General features: G+C 40.1%; 2 protein-coding genes across 2 annotated transcripts in view; one reads left to right on the top strand and one right to left on the bottom strand.

Moving 5' to 3' along the window:
• The window catches only part of grhl2b (grainyhead-like transcription factor 2b), a 17,258-nt gene extending 4,759 nt beyond the window's left edge, over positions 1 to 12,499 (top strand). Inside the window, exons 6-16 of the mRNA XM_034892039.1 lie at positions 79 to 235; positions 1,601 to 1,712; positions 5,202 to 5,296; positions 7,952 to 8,110; positions 9,059 to 9,116; positions 9,376 to 9,515; positions 10,366 to 10,403; positions 10,591 to 10,682; positions 11,284 to 11,369; positions 11,467 to 11,531; positions 11,620 to 12,499. Coding sequence (XP_034747930.1) covers positions 79 to 235; positions 1,601 to 1,712; positions 5,202 to 5,296; positions 7,952 to 8,110; positions 9,059 to 9,116; positions 9,376 to 9,515; positions 10,366 to 10,403; positions 10,591 to 10,682; positions 11,284 to 11,369; positions 11,467 to 11,531; positions 11,620 to 11,734 — 1,117 coding nt within the window. The 3' untranslated portion in view covers positions 11,735 to 12,499. The remainder of the gene's footprint in view (positions 1 to 78; positions 236 to 1,600; positions 1,713 to 5,201; positions 5,297 to 7,951; positions 8,111 to 9,058; positions 9,117 to 9,375; positions 9,516 to 10,365; positions 10,404 to 10,590; positions 10,683 to 11,283; positions 11,370 to 11,466; positions 11,532 to 11,619) is intronic.
• Positions 5,868 to 15,745, bottom strand: part of LOC117956784 (neurocalcin-delta B) — a 23,839-nt gene continuing 13,961 nt past the window's right edge. The window contains exon 5 of the transcript XR_004659365.1: positions 5,868 to 5,886. The gene's annotated coding sequence lies outside the window, so the exon portion shown is untranslated. The remainder of the gene's footprint in view (positions 5,887 to 15,745) is intronic.

The following is a 15,745-nucleotide window of genomic DNA, read 5'->3' as shown; positions in this document are numbered from 1 at the left end:
CTTGTTATGTCTAATCACATGTTGTTCTCTGTGTGTGTGTGTGTGTGTGTGTGTGTGTGTGTGTGTTTGTGTGTGCAGTGACAGTTTCCAGTACACTTTGGATGCCACTCGCTCGCTGCGTCAGAAGCAGGGTGAGGGGCCGATGACCTACCTGAACAAAGGCCAGTTCTACGCTGTGACGTTGAACGAGCTCAGTTCCAACAAACGCCTCCGTCACCCCATCAGCAAAGTTCGGGTGAGGATTATTTTTGGATGTAATTAAAGTCTACCTATTACCAAACCTTTAGATGCAAAGCTGCTCTAATCTATCTTTTGTGTTATGGAACGCCAGTGGAGGTTGGACCCAAAAACAGACGTGGCACACGGGAAATATGTTTTAAGTGATTTAATAAAGATAAATGTAGATATATACAGTTAATCGGTGTCTCTTGTTCATGGCGTCGGCCACGTAGTAACGGCATCCTCCAGAATCCAACAAACAATTCACACACGTGGGAAACTTCCTTGAATCCAGAGAGCAGCAGGCAGGCAAGCAGGCAGGGGTAAGAGGAAGCATGAGCACAAGCAAGCAAAGCAGACTGCAACAGGATGAAAAACAGATAACATTAGCCACAGAAGCTAGAACACCAGGAAACAGAATTTCACAGGAAGCCATGAGTACCAACTGTACCATGCTAGTAGACTGAACAATCTGGCGACGAGTGATGATTAGGGAATGAGCTTCGCCTAACGCAGCCTGCAAACTACGCCACGCTCACAACTCACAGAGCAGGAGGGAGAAACATGAGAAATAACAAACACGGAAACAAACAATGCACACAAACAGGGAGTGGAAAGGGCTGCCATGGTGGCATCATGACATTTTCATAATAACAATGGCTTGAATAACTATGTGTAACGTGAGAAGCAGTTTCCCTCAGCTCTACGTTTTAGCATCTTTCAGCTCATTTTCTTGAATCTACTGCCTCCAACTTCATTTACTTGCAGCTGTTTTGAGTGAAAAAGCTCTGACAAACCCACCGTGCACTGCCGGCTCAGCACCAAACAGCAGACGCACAAAGTTAGCAACTGTCTCATGAACATAGTTGAGCATTTAGCGATCCAGAAAGTCAGATATTTCCTACGAGCATCGGTAAACAAAGTGCTTAAAGAGAATGAAAAATGTACATTCCTCAGTTAGACACAAACACAACTCCATTGGAATTGGCTGACAATAAAACAGATTAAAAGAAAATTGTAGTTTGTCACAATTTGGGTTTTTGTACTGGAGTTTTGGTCAAAATTTCTAATGGTTATTCTATTATACTCACCAGAGTATAATTTTTCTGAGATCTGGCGCCATCGCTACTAGAAGTCCTACAGGGGGAGAGGTCAGACCATCGGATTGATAGATGATCTACAGTAAATCACTTTTTGTGGATATTTAACTGAAAGTTTATGCACCCCAAAATAAGAAGTTTAACAACTGCTGAGGTTGCTGCATTGCCAGGTCTCAGAAACCTTTTTATCATTAAGTTGTAATAAAATTAGATGCTGTCCTACAATCCTAAAAAACTCAGTCTCAAAACTTGACCATCATTTGACCTTTTTACCCTCTCAGAGTGTGATCATGGTGGTGTTCAGTGAAGACAAGAACCGAGACGAGCAGCTGAAGTACTGGAAGTACTGGCATTCTCGGCAACACACAGCCAAACAGAGAGTCTTAGACATCGGTAAGACTTAACTTCTTACTCCCGCTTTCCAAGACTTTCTCCATGTTTATGTGTGAACAACGAGCAAATTCTTGAATACTTCAAAACACACAAACCAAAAGACCATGAAAAATGTATGTGGTTGCAAAAGCTGGAATGCACTTAGCTAATAAACAAGCATGACCAAACAAAGAGCAAATATGCCCCCACCCAACTGTCTGCCCAAGGCTGTTCAGCTGCCCTCCATCAGACAGGAGGCTGGGCTGCCCTACGTGGCAGCATGGTGGCCCAATGGTTAGTACTGCGTCCTCACAGCAAGAAGGCTCTGGGTTTGAATCCAGGTCGTTACGGGCCTTTCTGTGTGGAGTTTGTATGTTCTCCCTGTGTTTGCGTGGGTTTCCGGGTGCTCCCCCCATTATCATCACCATTGTTCCCCAGCCAAGGCAATGGCTCAGATCTGTTGATCAGAGTTGGTCCACACACACCTAAGTCTCTCAAAAATCTCCTAATGTCTAGGTGTTGCTGAGACACACAACATAAATCCTCTAATCTCCTCTACATTGCATCAGAGATTGAGCACACAGAGCCAAAACAAAACTTTCTCTCTCTCTCTCTCTCTCTCTCTCTCTCTCTCTCTCTCTCACAGCAAGTCGATCTGAAGCCTCATATTATGTTTGTATCTTATACCTTTTGACCTATTGCCTGCCAGTGTTTTTTTCCAGTTGATGGGTTTGAATTTGAACCAAGCATTTTTACGCCTTGTTGAATGAGTGTGTGAGAATCTAGCAGGCGGTTTGCGTTTGACAAGCTTGGGCCTGCTAACCAGGCAGAGATTCAAAGGTATGTGGGAAGCTAGGGGTGGATGGAAGAGACACACACACACACACAAACACTCACACACACACATCTTGTTGGGACAGAGAGAGGAATGCTAGCCACACTGTTACCTTGCCTGGTTTTGGTCTGTTGAAAGAAATTCTTGCCCAATTTAGATCTTCATCTTCCAGTTATCCCTATATTTACGTGAACCAATCCAAATCCTAATCAGCCTACAATTCACACATATCTTTATATCTGTTCCCAACTGGGGCATAGCGGAATAGATTAAAGCGGTTATGAGATACTGAAATGAGAAAAATACTAAATTCAGCTGCACTAAATTTTGTTTGGTTTTGAACTTTTCTCAGATTTTTGTCTTGGTTCTTGTTCTTTTGGAATACTAAATACGTAAAATGTGAAACTTGCTTCTGAGCAGGGAAAATCCCTCTCTGATAGACAGGCACCCTTCGACAAGTGTCGCAAATGGACAGTGCTTTGTAGTAAAGGAAATAGTTTAGGAAATACGCACATTTCCTTCCTTGCTGAGAGTTAGATGGTAAGATTGATATAACTTATCAATCTTCTAGTCAAACGCTCAGCAAGAAAGCCAATAAGCGGATTCCCCAAAATATCAAACTATTTCCTTTAAGCAAAGAAGATTGGCAACCACTGGCTGATTGCTGAAATAACTTGACTTTCAGTTTTTTTGCTGCTTGACAGTATCTCAGTAAAAACAACATTTAAAGATTTGTTTGACATTTTTTTAAAGCCACCACTAGCTCCTGCTAAGAGGAAGTATGTTATCTTTTCCAACCTGATTTGCAGGCGTACTGTTTAGCATTTGCCAGTGTAATGAGTCTGTTTGTTTGTGTGTATGAGGGTGATCATGCCCCTGGGCCGAGTCACAGAATGGATCATTTGAATGAGGTTATTTCTTGGGGGATACTAGCAGTTAGGCATGTTGCTGCCTGCCTTGCTGCTTTGTGCACCTGCTAAAGAACCAGGAAGTGTCGCCGTAACGGCGGTTAGGATGATGGAGGAGGTTGCAGGTCATTCAAGCAGAGGGGGGGATGCTCTCAGATGTGACCAGCAGAACTGTTGTTAGATGAGCTACCTCTTCATAAAAAGACATTCTAGATAAAATTTGGTTTTACCACAATTAACTTAAGAGGCCTTTTTAAAGTCCTTCAGTATTGTCTCGCTTTATGTTAGGATGCTTTGCTCTAACCGGAGGTAATAGACAAGATGGATCTTTAGATTTTTCAGCCCCGATTATAATGGCTTTTTTCCATTACATGGTACCTACTCAACTTGCGACTCTACTCGTCTTTTTTAGTTTTCCATTATGAAAAAAAGTCCCTGGTACCTCTGCCAACACAGGCTTTTTGTAGTAGTACCTCAGTCGAGGTTCCAGGCGAGCTGAGGCGATACCAAAAGATGACATGAAAACCTACAGACTACTGACTGGTCGGAGAGAATCGTCACTATTCACTGTGTCATCATTGCTAGCGACAGACGAGGGGTGTCCTGAACAACCCCGCTGGGTTTAAATAGTTTGCCAGCTTCTTTTGAAACTAATTAGTCTTCTGGCTGTGGCGACAGCCGCATGCCGATTACCAAAAGCAACACACCTTCAACGTTCTGCATGTGTGTGTCGCGTTGGGTCACGGCAGTTTGGCGGGTCATAGGCTGCTATGACGACCAGCCACGGCTCGCCTCACACGTAAGGCGGTACTAATCTGCAATGGAAACAGGAGGACGGGGCACCGCTGTCAAGGCGAGACTAGTATGTACCATTAATGGAAAAACGCCATAATATTAAATGAGAAACGACGTTGACTGGGGGCTACACACTTGTTTGCCTCCTCCCAGTTGGCCTGATACTGCTCGACTTAAGGTTCCATATAAAGCTGTGTGTAATGTAAGGGAATTTAGGTTTTTGGTATGTCTGTGTCCATGTAAACATGGTGTACCAAGAGCTTCTCTGATGAGTGAGGCAGAGGCTGGTCAAGTTATTCTTATATTCATCTTTTTCAAGTTTTCCACCTCGGCCCAAATCCCCTCAGTCTTATCTTATCGGGATCTCTTTTACAGACAGATTTTTTTTTTTTATGGGAACCCAGTCCCATAGAAAAACGGAAACCAACAATGCACTAGTCCTTCTCTCCCACTGACCTACCGTGTCTAAGCCTATTTAAAACAGCTCACAAGTGAATTGTTTAATTTTTTGTTACCACAGCATACCTGTGTACTCAACGCCTCACATTTAAAGTCCCTCCAATTTGTGGTCACAGAGGTCAACAACAGTCAGCCAATGCGCTCACTTGACTGGCTTTTAATATGGTTCTCAGAGCCAGATAGCCTCCTGTGTTCCTCATGCTGCCTTTGAAGCCTTTGTGTTTGTTTGCCCAAGCCGATAAGGTTTTATCTTATAAAATTGAAGCGTGCCATTTGATTGCTTATCTTAACAAACAATAGCTACCTGCTTGTGTCATTTATTGACCAGTTTGTGCCATGTGTGGAGGGGAGATATGACGCTTTTATGAGGTTTTTGAAACAGCAGATATTGGCAAAGTAAACAGGATTGCACATGGATTAAAAAAAATACTTTTGAGCATGGTTTTATAGCAGAAATCATATTTGAAAGGGCGTGACTACAGAAATAAACCATCCCTCTGCTTGTCCTTACAGCTGATTACAAGGAGAGCTTCAACACGATTGGCAACATTGAAGAAATCGCCTACAACGCCATCTCCTTCACCTGGGATGTAAATGAAGAGGCCAAGGTACTAAACAAAAAATATTACTCTCTTTATTTCAGGATTTAATCGCCCCTTTAATTTTCCTAGAAACCGGTTTATTATATTTACTCTCGCTGGAGGCGGGCTGTTGATGTAAAAAAAAAAAAAAGCAGTGGGACAGGTTTTTTTGGGCTGATTCAGGTGTTGGCAAACAAATGCATTCGCTTGACAAATTAACTGTGATGCAGGCAGCTCACCTGTAGACATCACAAATACTCACTTAAAGAAATTAGGAATGAAATTGTCATCATTTTGTTATACAAGAATTGAAAGCCAAATGAGGCTCCTTTGCACCAATGAGTATGTTTTCCACTGTCCATTATAAAGCTGATGGGTAGTGCTGTGTACTTTTTCCTGTGTTTGTCTTCTTTGTCTTTGTGCCCCACTCCTTTGTGGCCACTCCTTAAATGGAGCTCAGTCACTGTTTAACTCCAGAGGCCCCCAAGGGCCAACACAGAACAATCCCTGTCCCCACCCTCTGTTGTTTGTTTTGCCCTCATTTCTGTGTGAATGCAGTGTGTGTGTGTGTGTGTGTGTGTGTGTGTGTGTGTGTGTGAGTGTGTGTGTGTGTGTGTGTTATGGGGCTTGTTCCTTGTAATAGCAGCCCGCAGACAAAGACTTTGCTGGTGGAAATCCAAGCAATTCTCTGTGCCAATATTGACTCGTTCTCTTCGTACTTCTATCCTTCTCTTTCTCTTAATCTGTGTGGCTATTGAGCCTGAATATACCTGTGTTGTAGTGCAGGAACAGGTGTAATGCCAGCCCAGGTAGTTTATTGTTCAGCATGCCTCTACTGTCTATGGTCTAAAAAGGACATGACAGAATAATTCCAAATATCTTCATCCATTTCTACAAAGTCTATTTGACGTGTTTTACACCAAATAAAACACTTTTGAGTGTCTATTTTAAGTCTTGGAAAACTTCTTGTTTACTAAGAAAAAGGTTTCAGGCGCGCTTCTGGTATCCTTTTAACCACCAGAGCTCATGAAAGGGAATAACGTTCACAGAGAGGATGGTTTAACTGAAGATTGAACCAGTCAGCTGATTAGGTTGGTGGAGAGAGAGAGCGAGAGAGAGAGAGAGAGAGAAGTATAGAAATCTACCTGGATGAACTTACATTCCATAGCAGACAGTTGAGAGGTGTCAGAAAATGAGGAAAGCCAGGACAAAATCCAATGTGGAGAAACAAGACTCTAATGTAAGACTGTAATGTCAAAGCCAAGCTTGTGGTGACAAGGCCTTCATCAGGAGACACAACACTTGCTGAACCCTTTCATCGGCAACCAAACAGAAGAACACATCTGCACTTGGTCAATTAGAGCAGTGTATGTAGTGTACTATGCAGTTTTTATGGGATACAATTTAAAAAATTACGGTCACTATTGAATTCAGCATAGCTAATTAAAAATTGTGGGTTTGTGCAGGATGTCCCGTGTTGTGCTAAAGACGTTTCCCTCTGACCAATCACTGGTCTGCAGTGTTTTAACTCCACCTTCTAGTTTTGGCTCAACTCACTCTGAACCTCGACCAAGGTGGAATCAAGAAAAGGTACTAGGTACTATCCACAGCTTTTGTTAATGGAAAACCAGAGTTAGTGTTAAGTGTAATTTGTAAAAAGAGAACCCCAGAGCGTAGAATGGCATCAATTAGACCACGCTTGTAATGCAGAAAATAGCGAATTATCAGAGTCTCCCCTAGCCCCCTATCCTATGTTGCAGGTTAGCATGTTGTGAATAAAAGTGAGCCAACAACAACAACAAAAAACTAATGACTTCTTGTTGCCTGCGTATTCACAACGAGTACATAGCAATATCAATGCATATTAAGAATAGACGATTTCCTTAGCAGATATTGACTTAACATAGGATTCCATTCACTACGCTAAGCTAACTAGTAGCGGCGCCGCCAGCGTTGCAACGGACTTAAACAATGCATGCACTGAAACAAAAAATGCGTTGGCTCACCTATCTGCAGCTAGGGGAGCCCTATTTAAACAAACCGGGGTGTGTTCCTCTGAGTTCATAGGAAAATGGAGATACATACAGGAAAAGATGCCGAAAAACAACACTGTTATCTAACAAGCGTCTCACTAATCTGGTGTGCTATGTAGCCATGCAGTTACATGTAGATTTGATTCTATCGACGGAGATTCTGAGATACTGTATCTGATATTTCTGGTGCAAAAAAACACTGACTGAGGTGAAAGGAATGTTGTATGTAAATACATTGTACTTTCCAAAGAAACACCATCTTTCAAGAAAACAATATCTCACTCATGGCGCTGAATGTAGACATTTTAAATTTGAAATATGGTTTTGACAACAGCAAAAAAAAAGGATTTATCAATTATTTGAAATACAGACTTTAAATGATGCATTTGTCTCTGAGCATGTTTTGAAAATGAAATTACCTTCAACCACACATAAATGGTATATTGTTTTTCATTTTGTGTTCAAGGACCCACTTCTATTTGCACCTGTCAACATTTTGAGTGTTTGTGGGTGTATTGGTCGATTTAATTGTGTATAAAAGAATTAAAAGATTCCTTTAAAGATAAATAGCTTAAGAAAAAAAAACTGTTATTTATTGTAACACAAACACCTCTCATCCCCCCGTTGCTCCTTTATGTACCCCCCACAGATCTTCATCACAGTCAACTGTCTGAGTACAGACTTCTCTTCTCAGAAGGGGGTCAAGGGTCTTCCTCTGATGATCCAGATCGACACGTACAGCTACAACAACCGCAGCAACAAGCCACTGCACAGGGCCTACTCACAGATCAAGGTCTTCTGTGACAAGGTGAGGAATCACTTCCTCTTCATCAGTTATAAGGATGTTGTCTGGAAAAGTTTCATCATTTTGTCAGTAAATCAATGTCGATTAAAGGGTACCATTTAGTAAACATTGTATTGAGACGAGGGTATTTGTCCCTGTTGTCCATATTTTTAAGTGGATTTAAAATGTGTTAATATTGCTCATTTGTAACTACAGTAGGTCTGCAATTAATCAAGCTGCTCGATTAATCAATCATTTAATTTATAAAATGTCAGAAAACAGTGAACCATGCTTGTTATAATGTACACACAGCATGGTGTATTTGAATGTGTTGTTATATTCTACCATCAGTCACAAACTAGTAAGATATTCAGTACACTCACATATATGACAAATAAAATCCGGAAACTGAATGGAGGACAAGATGAGACAGATGAGAGAAACTACAGCAGTGTTCGTGGCGATTTCTTGATGGGAGACGTTAAAGTTGCTTTGATATGAAGCCCTATTATAGAAGTTGTGTCCTGATCAAAGTAAGTCTCCAACTTTTATGAGTAAAAAAAGCTGAATATTGTATTTGTTACTGTCAGCAATGAGAGTTTGTGTATGGCTGATGTATCGCAGAACCTGCGTCTCCCACATCAAAGGCATGTGTCATATCCACTGCGCCATCACCATCCCACGTATATATAGATACATGTACATATACTGTAAATGTGTCCCAGACGGTGTGTTTAACTGTCAGTGAGGGAGTTAAACCATGACATAAGTCCTCCCTCTAGTGGTCTCACCTGCACACTGAGCTTCCAGATACACCTGTACAGATACCAGTTCTATTAAAAATGGAAACTTTTCTGTCCAACAGAAACAATGTGGTAATTACTCGTTTTATCAGAGTGTGTTTAAAGGATGCTGGTAACATTTTCATAAAGTGATGTGTTCAATGTGTTTTTTGTCTGTTGTCTTTCTCAGGGAGCAGAGAGGAAAATAAGGGACGAGGAGAGAAAACTGTTCCGCAAGAAGTCAAAAGGTTTGAATTGCAGGGAAAAAATAATTTTGCTTGTAAAATATTGGTATCAAACTCAGAGGAAATTATAGACGCAGGATGTGATATGAGGACCGGAGAGGTATTATACGCCCTCTTCATTAACTCTTTATGCAATCACGGTGAATGCATCTTTCTCCCCTGCTTTTAGATATTTGTGTCTACAAGGTATTACTTTGAGTTTGTTTGACTGAAAGAATCCATCTGTTCTTTTCTAAAACTCTTCTTTGTCACTGGTGTTTAGGTAAAGATGGAGGTGTAGGGGTGATAACCGCTCCCAAGAAGTCCGACTCCACTTATTTCAAGACTATGAGCGACTTGGAGGCTCAGCCCGTCCTCTTTATCCCCGACGTTCACTTTGGTAACCTGCAGAGGGCCGGACAGGTATAGTTGGCCCACTCGCATATTCTTCCCTATAAAGAAAAGTGAAAGAACTGTTTCCTTTTAGCTGAGTTCATCTGCGGAAAGAACAAATTTCATTGCCACAGTAAAATGCTGTTTACAAGTTGATGCATCAGTTTTAACAATGTAATCATTATTTAATCGTAATAAATAAATCAGTCACAACAGCCATTTTTATGCCAAATGTGTACTTAAAGTGCTCATATTATGCATTTTGGCTTGTTCCCTTTCCTTTATTGTGTTATATATCTTTTTGTGCAAGTTTACAAAGTGGAAAAGCCCAAAGTCCCCCCCAAAGGCACTTACTATCTCCAACTTGAAAACACTGTTCACAAACTGCTCCAAACAGCTCTGTTGTAGTCCAGCCTTTACTTCCGTGAGAAACCTACGTCACTTTGTAACACGCTATAATGCCCGCCTAGCTGCTGGCGTGGCACACCCTCATACTCTGCTTCTGACTGGTTAGTTGTTGTTGCCTAGCTACTGCACATGTGAAACTCCCAAAAAAAGATGGAACAGAAGTGAAATGCCTCACTCGGTAGCTAAAACAGAGAGCTCAACACACAGGGCCAAAAGAGGAGCTGCAGCAATGTGCAGTACAACAAGAATATGGTGTTTTTTGAAAATGAAACCATGTAAACCTATTCTGGTACAACCTCTAAATCCAATTGTGAACCTGAAAAGCGCTTTAAGGAAAATATCTTAAATTATTTTTCTCCCACCACCTCCTGTCTTTGACAAATTTCTAAATATGAATTAAATATTCTACTTAACGTTTTCATTTGCACACAAAGCTTAAAACGTACATAAATGCGTTATACTTCATTTGCAGGTGTTTACCTTCAACACAGAGGAGATCGAGAGAGAAGGGTGAGTGTGTGTCAATGAGCATTTTCATTTACACATGAAACAAATATAAAGTATGCAAATGAAAGCAGGCCCAGATACTGACCAAACGCATACAGTGGAGGTGTTGTGTCACCACAAATGCAAACACATTGCATACACGTTTATGGCCCCTGACATACATTTGTTTGTTTTTGTGTGTTTTTACCAGGAGTGTGCTGGTGAAGAGGATGTTCAGGCCGCCAGATGAAGATCTGTGTCCGTCACCTCAAAAACAGATCAAAGAGGAGACGCACAAGAAAGGTACAAGATGGCTGCTTCCTTCTTTTCATGTTGTTTTTAACTGATATTAGGAAAGGTTTGGCCTAGTTATCATGGAAGTTTATGTTTAAGTTATCATTGAAATAATCAATGACCTATTTAGTCTACAAAATGTAGAAGAAAAAAAAAACAGCCCAATCAGAGGTCATCAAATTGCTTTTAGTCAACAACTATTAAATACTCCAAAGTTATTCAATAAACAATTACGTAAAACAGAGGAAATCGGCAAACCCTTATTTTTTTCAAATGATGGAAAAAACTGACTTTTTTTGGCATAATATATGAGAAACACAAAAATTATTTTCAAAATGGTTGATTGTTGACAGTTTTCTGTAGATTATGTTTTATGTTGTTCTTTTGATGATTATACAAATGTTAAGACATCACTTTGTAGTCTGGTAAGTCATGATGGGATTTGTCATTATTTATGGTTATATTATGTTTAATGACTTATTAGTTTAAAGAGAAAAATATTACTTCATATTACATTCCTGACAGTCTTTTATTCACATCGTAGCGCAACATGCGGTCCAAACCCAGGTTATAGATAATATAAGGTTTATTCTTCCTAATCTCTCTGCAGTGCTGTTGTACGTAAGAAAGGAGACAGACGAGGTGTTTGACGCTCTAATGCTGAAGAATCCAACGCTCAGAGGCCTGATGGATGCTGTGAGTGACACCTTGCTGAAAGGGTGATGTGAAAGAAACAATTTGCTTGAAGCAGAGCACCCGTTTACAAACTGCTGTTTTCATCTTTCATTCGTAGATATCAGAGAAGTACGGCGTGGCCACGGAGAGGATAGCCAAAGTGTACAAGAAAAGTAAAAAAGGGTGAGTAAGGAGACAGATTGCAGTTTAAGGCCTTTTTGGAGCCTCTTGTTAAGCATTTAAAATTAAACTTTAGTGTATTCTGTGTCAGGATCCTGGTGAACATGGACGATAACATCATTGAGCATTACTCCAATGAAGACACCTTCATCCTCAATATTGAGAGCTACGCAGACGCCTACAAGATCACACTGACAGAGATCTGACTGCTCATCAGCTGACTCGAAGGACAGCAGGTTGAGAAGAAAGAGACGCTGTGACTTCTGGTTGGCTGAAATCTACGAGGCTGCTATCGATTGGCTGATAAGCTGACTTACAGTATTGGAGACGTTGGCGCTGCTCCAACGCTCTGAGGTCAACGTCGACACGTTTGATCCCTCTCTGACACTGTTACACTATGAAGCAAGTCATATTTTCTGTGCAGGAGGACAACGACCCTACAAAGAGAGGACATTGTAGAAATTCAATGAACTGGTTATAGTTACTTCCTTATTGTACTCATCCTCTATGTTGTGAGGTGAAATGATGCAATACAGATCCATGGCTTCCACCTTTGCTAAATATTTGTATTGTATAAAAAAAAGTTATACTTTTCTGTACAGTCTTGTGTTTCTGCCAAACAACACATCAGGAGTAGCCGTATGAAAAACCTGATGCACTGTATGTAGCTTGAATTAGTTGGGTCTAATTAACGTAGCTTCTTTGCCTGCCAGCCTTTGTTTTTTGTTAGTTGTGTTATTATTTATTAATGACAATGTTTTTCATTTAATTTCTTCAAGGATTTCAAGTACTTACATTTCAGTGACTTTGTTTAGTCACCCTCTCTAAGAGTACTCAAGGAGTTTTTAATGGCTAATCACTATTTTTCAGCCATGTTGTACCATATACATGTGGACAAATTTGTAGGACCTAACATGAAATGGGAATGACTAAAAAATAAATAATGTAAACAATGTGTGTTTGGTGACAAATGGCGCTCGACCTCACGTGCTGGGCTCAGTTGAAAAATAAATAAAGATAGAGGTGTCATTTTTGGTTAAACATTAGGAGTGAGCTTCAGTTAGGTTGTACCTAAGACATAGGTTTCTTTGAGATAAATGCTCAGTTAAAAAATAACAATGTTAACATACTCATGGTGAGCAGGAAAAAATAAAAATGTGGTTGTGCAAAGTAAGCATACCAAATCACATGAATTTCACCAGTCAAGTAATGGAGGCTACTGCTTTGCTTTGCTATGCTATGCTATGCTTAGCTAGGCTAACTTAAAAAGCTTTTTTTTATTTTATATTTAGTTACTCTCCCATGTGGTTTATCTAAACGAATTACCACAACGTCTATTCATGAAATGTCCTACTTTTCAATTAGAAAAATTGACTGTTTAACGTAAATTTGGCCTTAGCTAGGGCTAGCCAGGGGCTAGCAGTGGTTATCTGCCCAGCTAGCTTTTATTTGATGTTAGTGTAACCAAGTGGTGTTCTGTGCATTTTACACCTGGGCCTTTAGTACCATCCTACAGCAATTAAACCACAAATGATTAATATTACCATGACACTAGGACATTTTTGTGTGGAATAAAGTGCTTGAACCCAAGGCTCAACACCTAGACAGTTTCAATACACTATTTCTGAGACATGAATACACGGTGACTGAAGCCATCACTTAACTACGCAGTGTGACAGGATGCTGTAGCACATACAGTCAAAATAATTGTAATAACCAAATAAAAACAAGCCCGCCACAAAAACTGGTCAAATTTTCTCATGCACAACCAAAAAGCAATAAAAAACACCAATAACACAATCAGCAATCAACAGGCTTCCCAACAAATTCCAGCCAAGCTGCTGAGGCAACAACACACATGCCACTACGCACACTCAAGGGCACCGCGGCCACGGACACTGCTCAAATCTCATACACCAGCAGAACTATCTAAACCAAGCAGTAACAGCAAGAAAAGTCATTTTAATAAAATGCACAAAAATCCATTAAACTTACCAAAACCTGCTCATCATTTGAATGGAAAGTACATCCACCTTTCTTTCAATAATTTTAAATCTAAAACTCAAACCAAACTTAATAAAATTACTGCTACGGTTATGTGATGTGAGCTAGTTTTGCTAGTTAGAAGGCCTTGGCCTGTCAAAGAATATCCCCAACAAGTCAAACTCGAAATTTGATTTGCTAAAGAATATTACAATGAAAAAACATTGTCGGTATTTGCCTAAACAGCAGAGGGATTCGCTCAAAATTCTGAAGGCCTCAGAGTAGATTTTTCACCCGGAGAGAGCACAGAGGGGAAATCTGATTGGATCAAAGCTCTAATTTATTAAATCCACTGGAGGTCACACAACTGAGGGAGAGAGTAGCAATTAAATTACGGTAATAGACTTGTGGGAACAGACTTTGTACATGAAATTATATATATATATATATATATATATGTGATGATGATAATAAATGATAAAAACAGACTGACCTGATGGCGCTAGAAGAGAAGTCAAGGATCTCGTATTGCATGCATTGCAAATCATCCGGTGTGAAACATGTGTTCTAAATTTCATGATAATCCATCCTGTAACTTTAAACTCAAAACTAAAAGAATTGCATGGTTGTGCAAGAGGAAAAGGTAAGAAATCAAAAATGTTATCAGGATGTATCATCTAGAAACGATATTTACTGGCAATCCATCCAATACTTGTTCAGGTATTTCAGTCTCTTCCAAAGTGGCCCAAAAAAGCTAACCAACGTTACATCTCTTAAGCCACGGTGTTGGCTAGTTATGTCTTTATTACGTTACATTGTCTAAATATATATGAAAAGAAAAACAATCAGCCATTTTCCCATTTTGTCTTTATTTGAACAAAATGGACATTCTACACCAAACACAATCCAAGTTAATATAAAATCTACAAAACGATAGTGACGTTTTTTGTTCGACAGTTAACTGTACAGTATAAATGGATACAATACTGTTTTTTTTTTTTTTTAATTAATCTATATTTGGCACTTGACCACAAGATTCTATTGAAGTGAAATGTGGGACTAACATACTTGATCACCGACTTGAAATTTGCAGAAGCCCAGAGAATTTATCACACCTATTCCCCCTTCAAAGTCATCATTCATCCGCCTGTGAAGACTACTGCATCTCATGGTGTTTTCAGACCATCAGGTAAAGGCAGATGAAAGTTAGGCAGAACGGAAGCAGTATAGAGCTATCGGTAAATCTGGCAAAAACAAAGCGGTTACTCGCTGCCGTCAGTGCTTCATTCTGGGATCGCCATTGTCACAGTAAGACTGAAATTGTTATTGTGAATTTGTATTTACAGTTGTGCTCATAAGTTTGCATACCCTCGGATAGATTTAGAAATGTTGGCATACATTTTGAAAATATGACTCATCATGCAAAATAACTGTCTTTGATTCAAGCATAGTGATCATATGAAGATAATCTTTTTAAACAACATTTATAACAGAAATAACCCAAATGGTCTGATCAAAAGTTGACATACCCTTGAGTGTTTGGCCTTGTTACGGGCACACAAAGTGACACACACACACACACAGGCAAAAATAGCAATTAAAAGGTTATTTCCCACACCGGTGGCTTTGTATATTGCAATTTGTGTCTGTGTATAAATAGTCCATGAGTTTGTGAGTTCTAGGTATTGAGCAATGGGGAGCAGAAAAAAACTGTCAAAAGACCTGCGTAACAAGGTACTGGAACTTTATAAAGATGGAAAAGGATATAAAAAGATACCCAAAGCCTTGCAAATGCCAGTCAGTACTGTTCAATCACTTTTTAAGAAGTGGAAAATTCTTGGATCTCTCAATACCAAGCCAAGGTCAGGTAGATTGAGAAAGATTTCAGCCAAAACTGCAAAAAGAATGGTTTGGGATGCAAAGAAGCACCCACAGGTAACTTCAGGAGAAATACAGGCTGCTCTGGAAAAAGATGTGGCTGTTGCAATGAGCACAATACAATGGTACTTGAACAAAAATGAGCTGCATGGTGGAGTTGCAAAAAGAAGCCTTTACTGCGTCAATGCCACAAAAAAAGCCTGGTTACAATATGCCCCAAAACACCTTGATGCCCCTCACAGCTTCTGGGAACCGTAATTTGGAGTGACGAGACCAAAATAGAGCTTTATGGTCACAACCTCAGGTCTATAGTGAACAAAGTACCATCCCCACCATGGCTCACTGATGTTTTGGGC

This window comes from Etheostoma cragini, chromosome 14 (genome assembly GCF_013103735.1).
Source record: "Etheostoma cragini isolate CJK2018 chromosome 14, CSU_Ecrag_1.0, whole genome shotgun sequence".
Taxonomy (NCBI): Eukaryota; Metazoa; Chordata; class Actinopteri; order Perciformes; family Percidae; genus Etheostoma; species Etheostoma cragini.
Note: the sequence above shows the minus strand (reverse complement) of the source record. Positions and strands in the feature narration are given on the sequence as shown.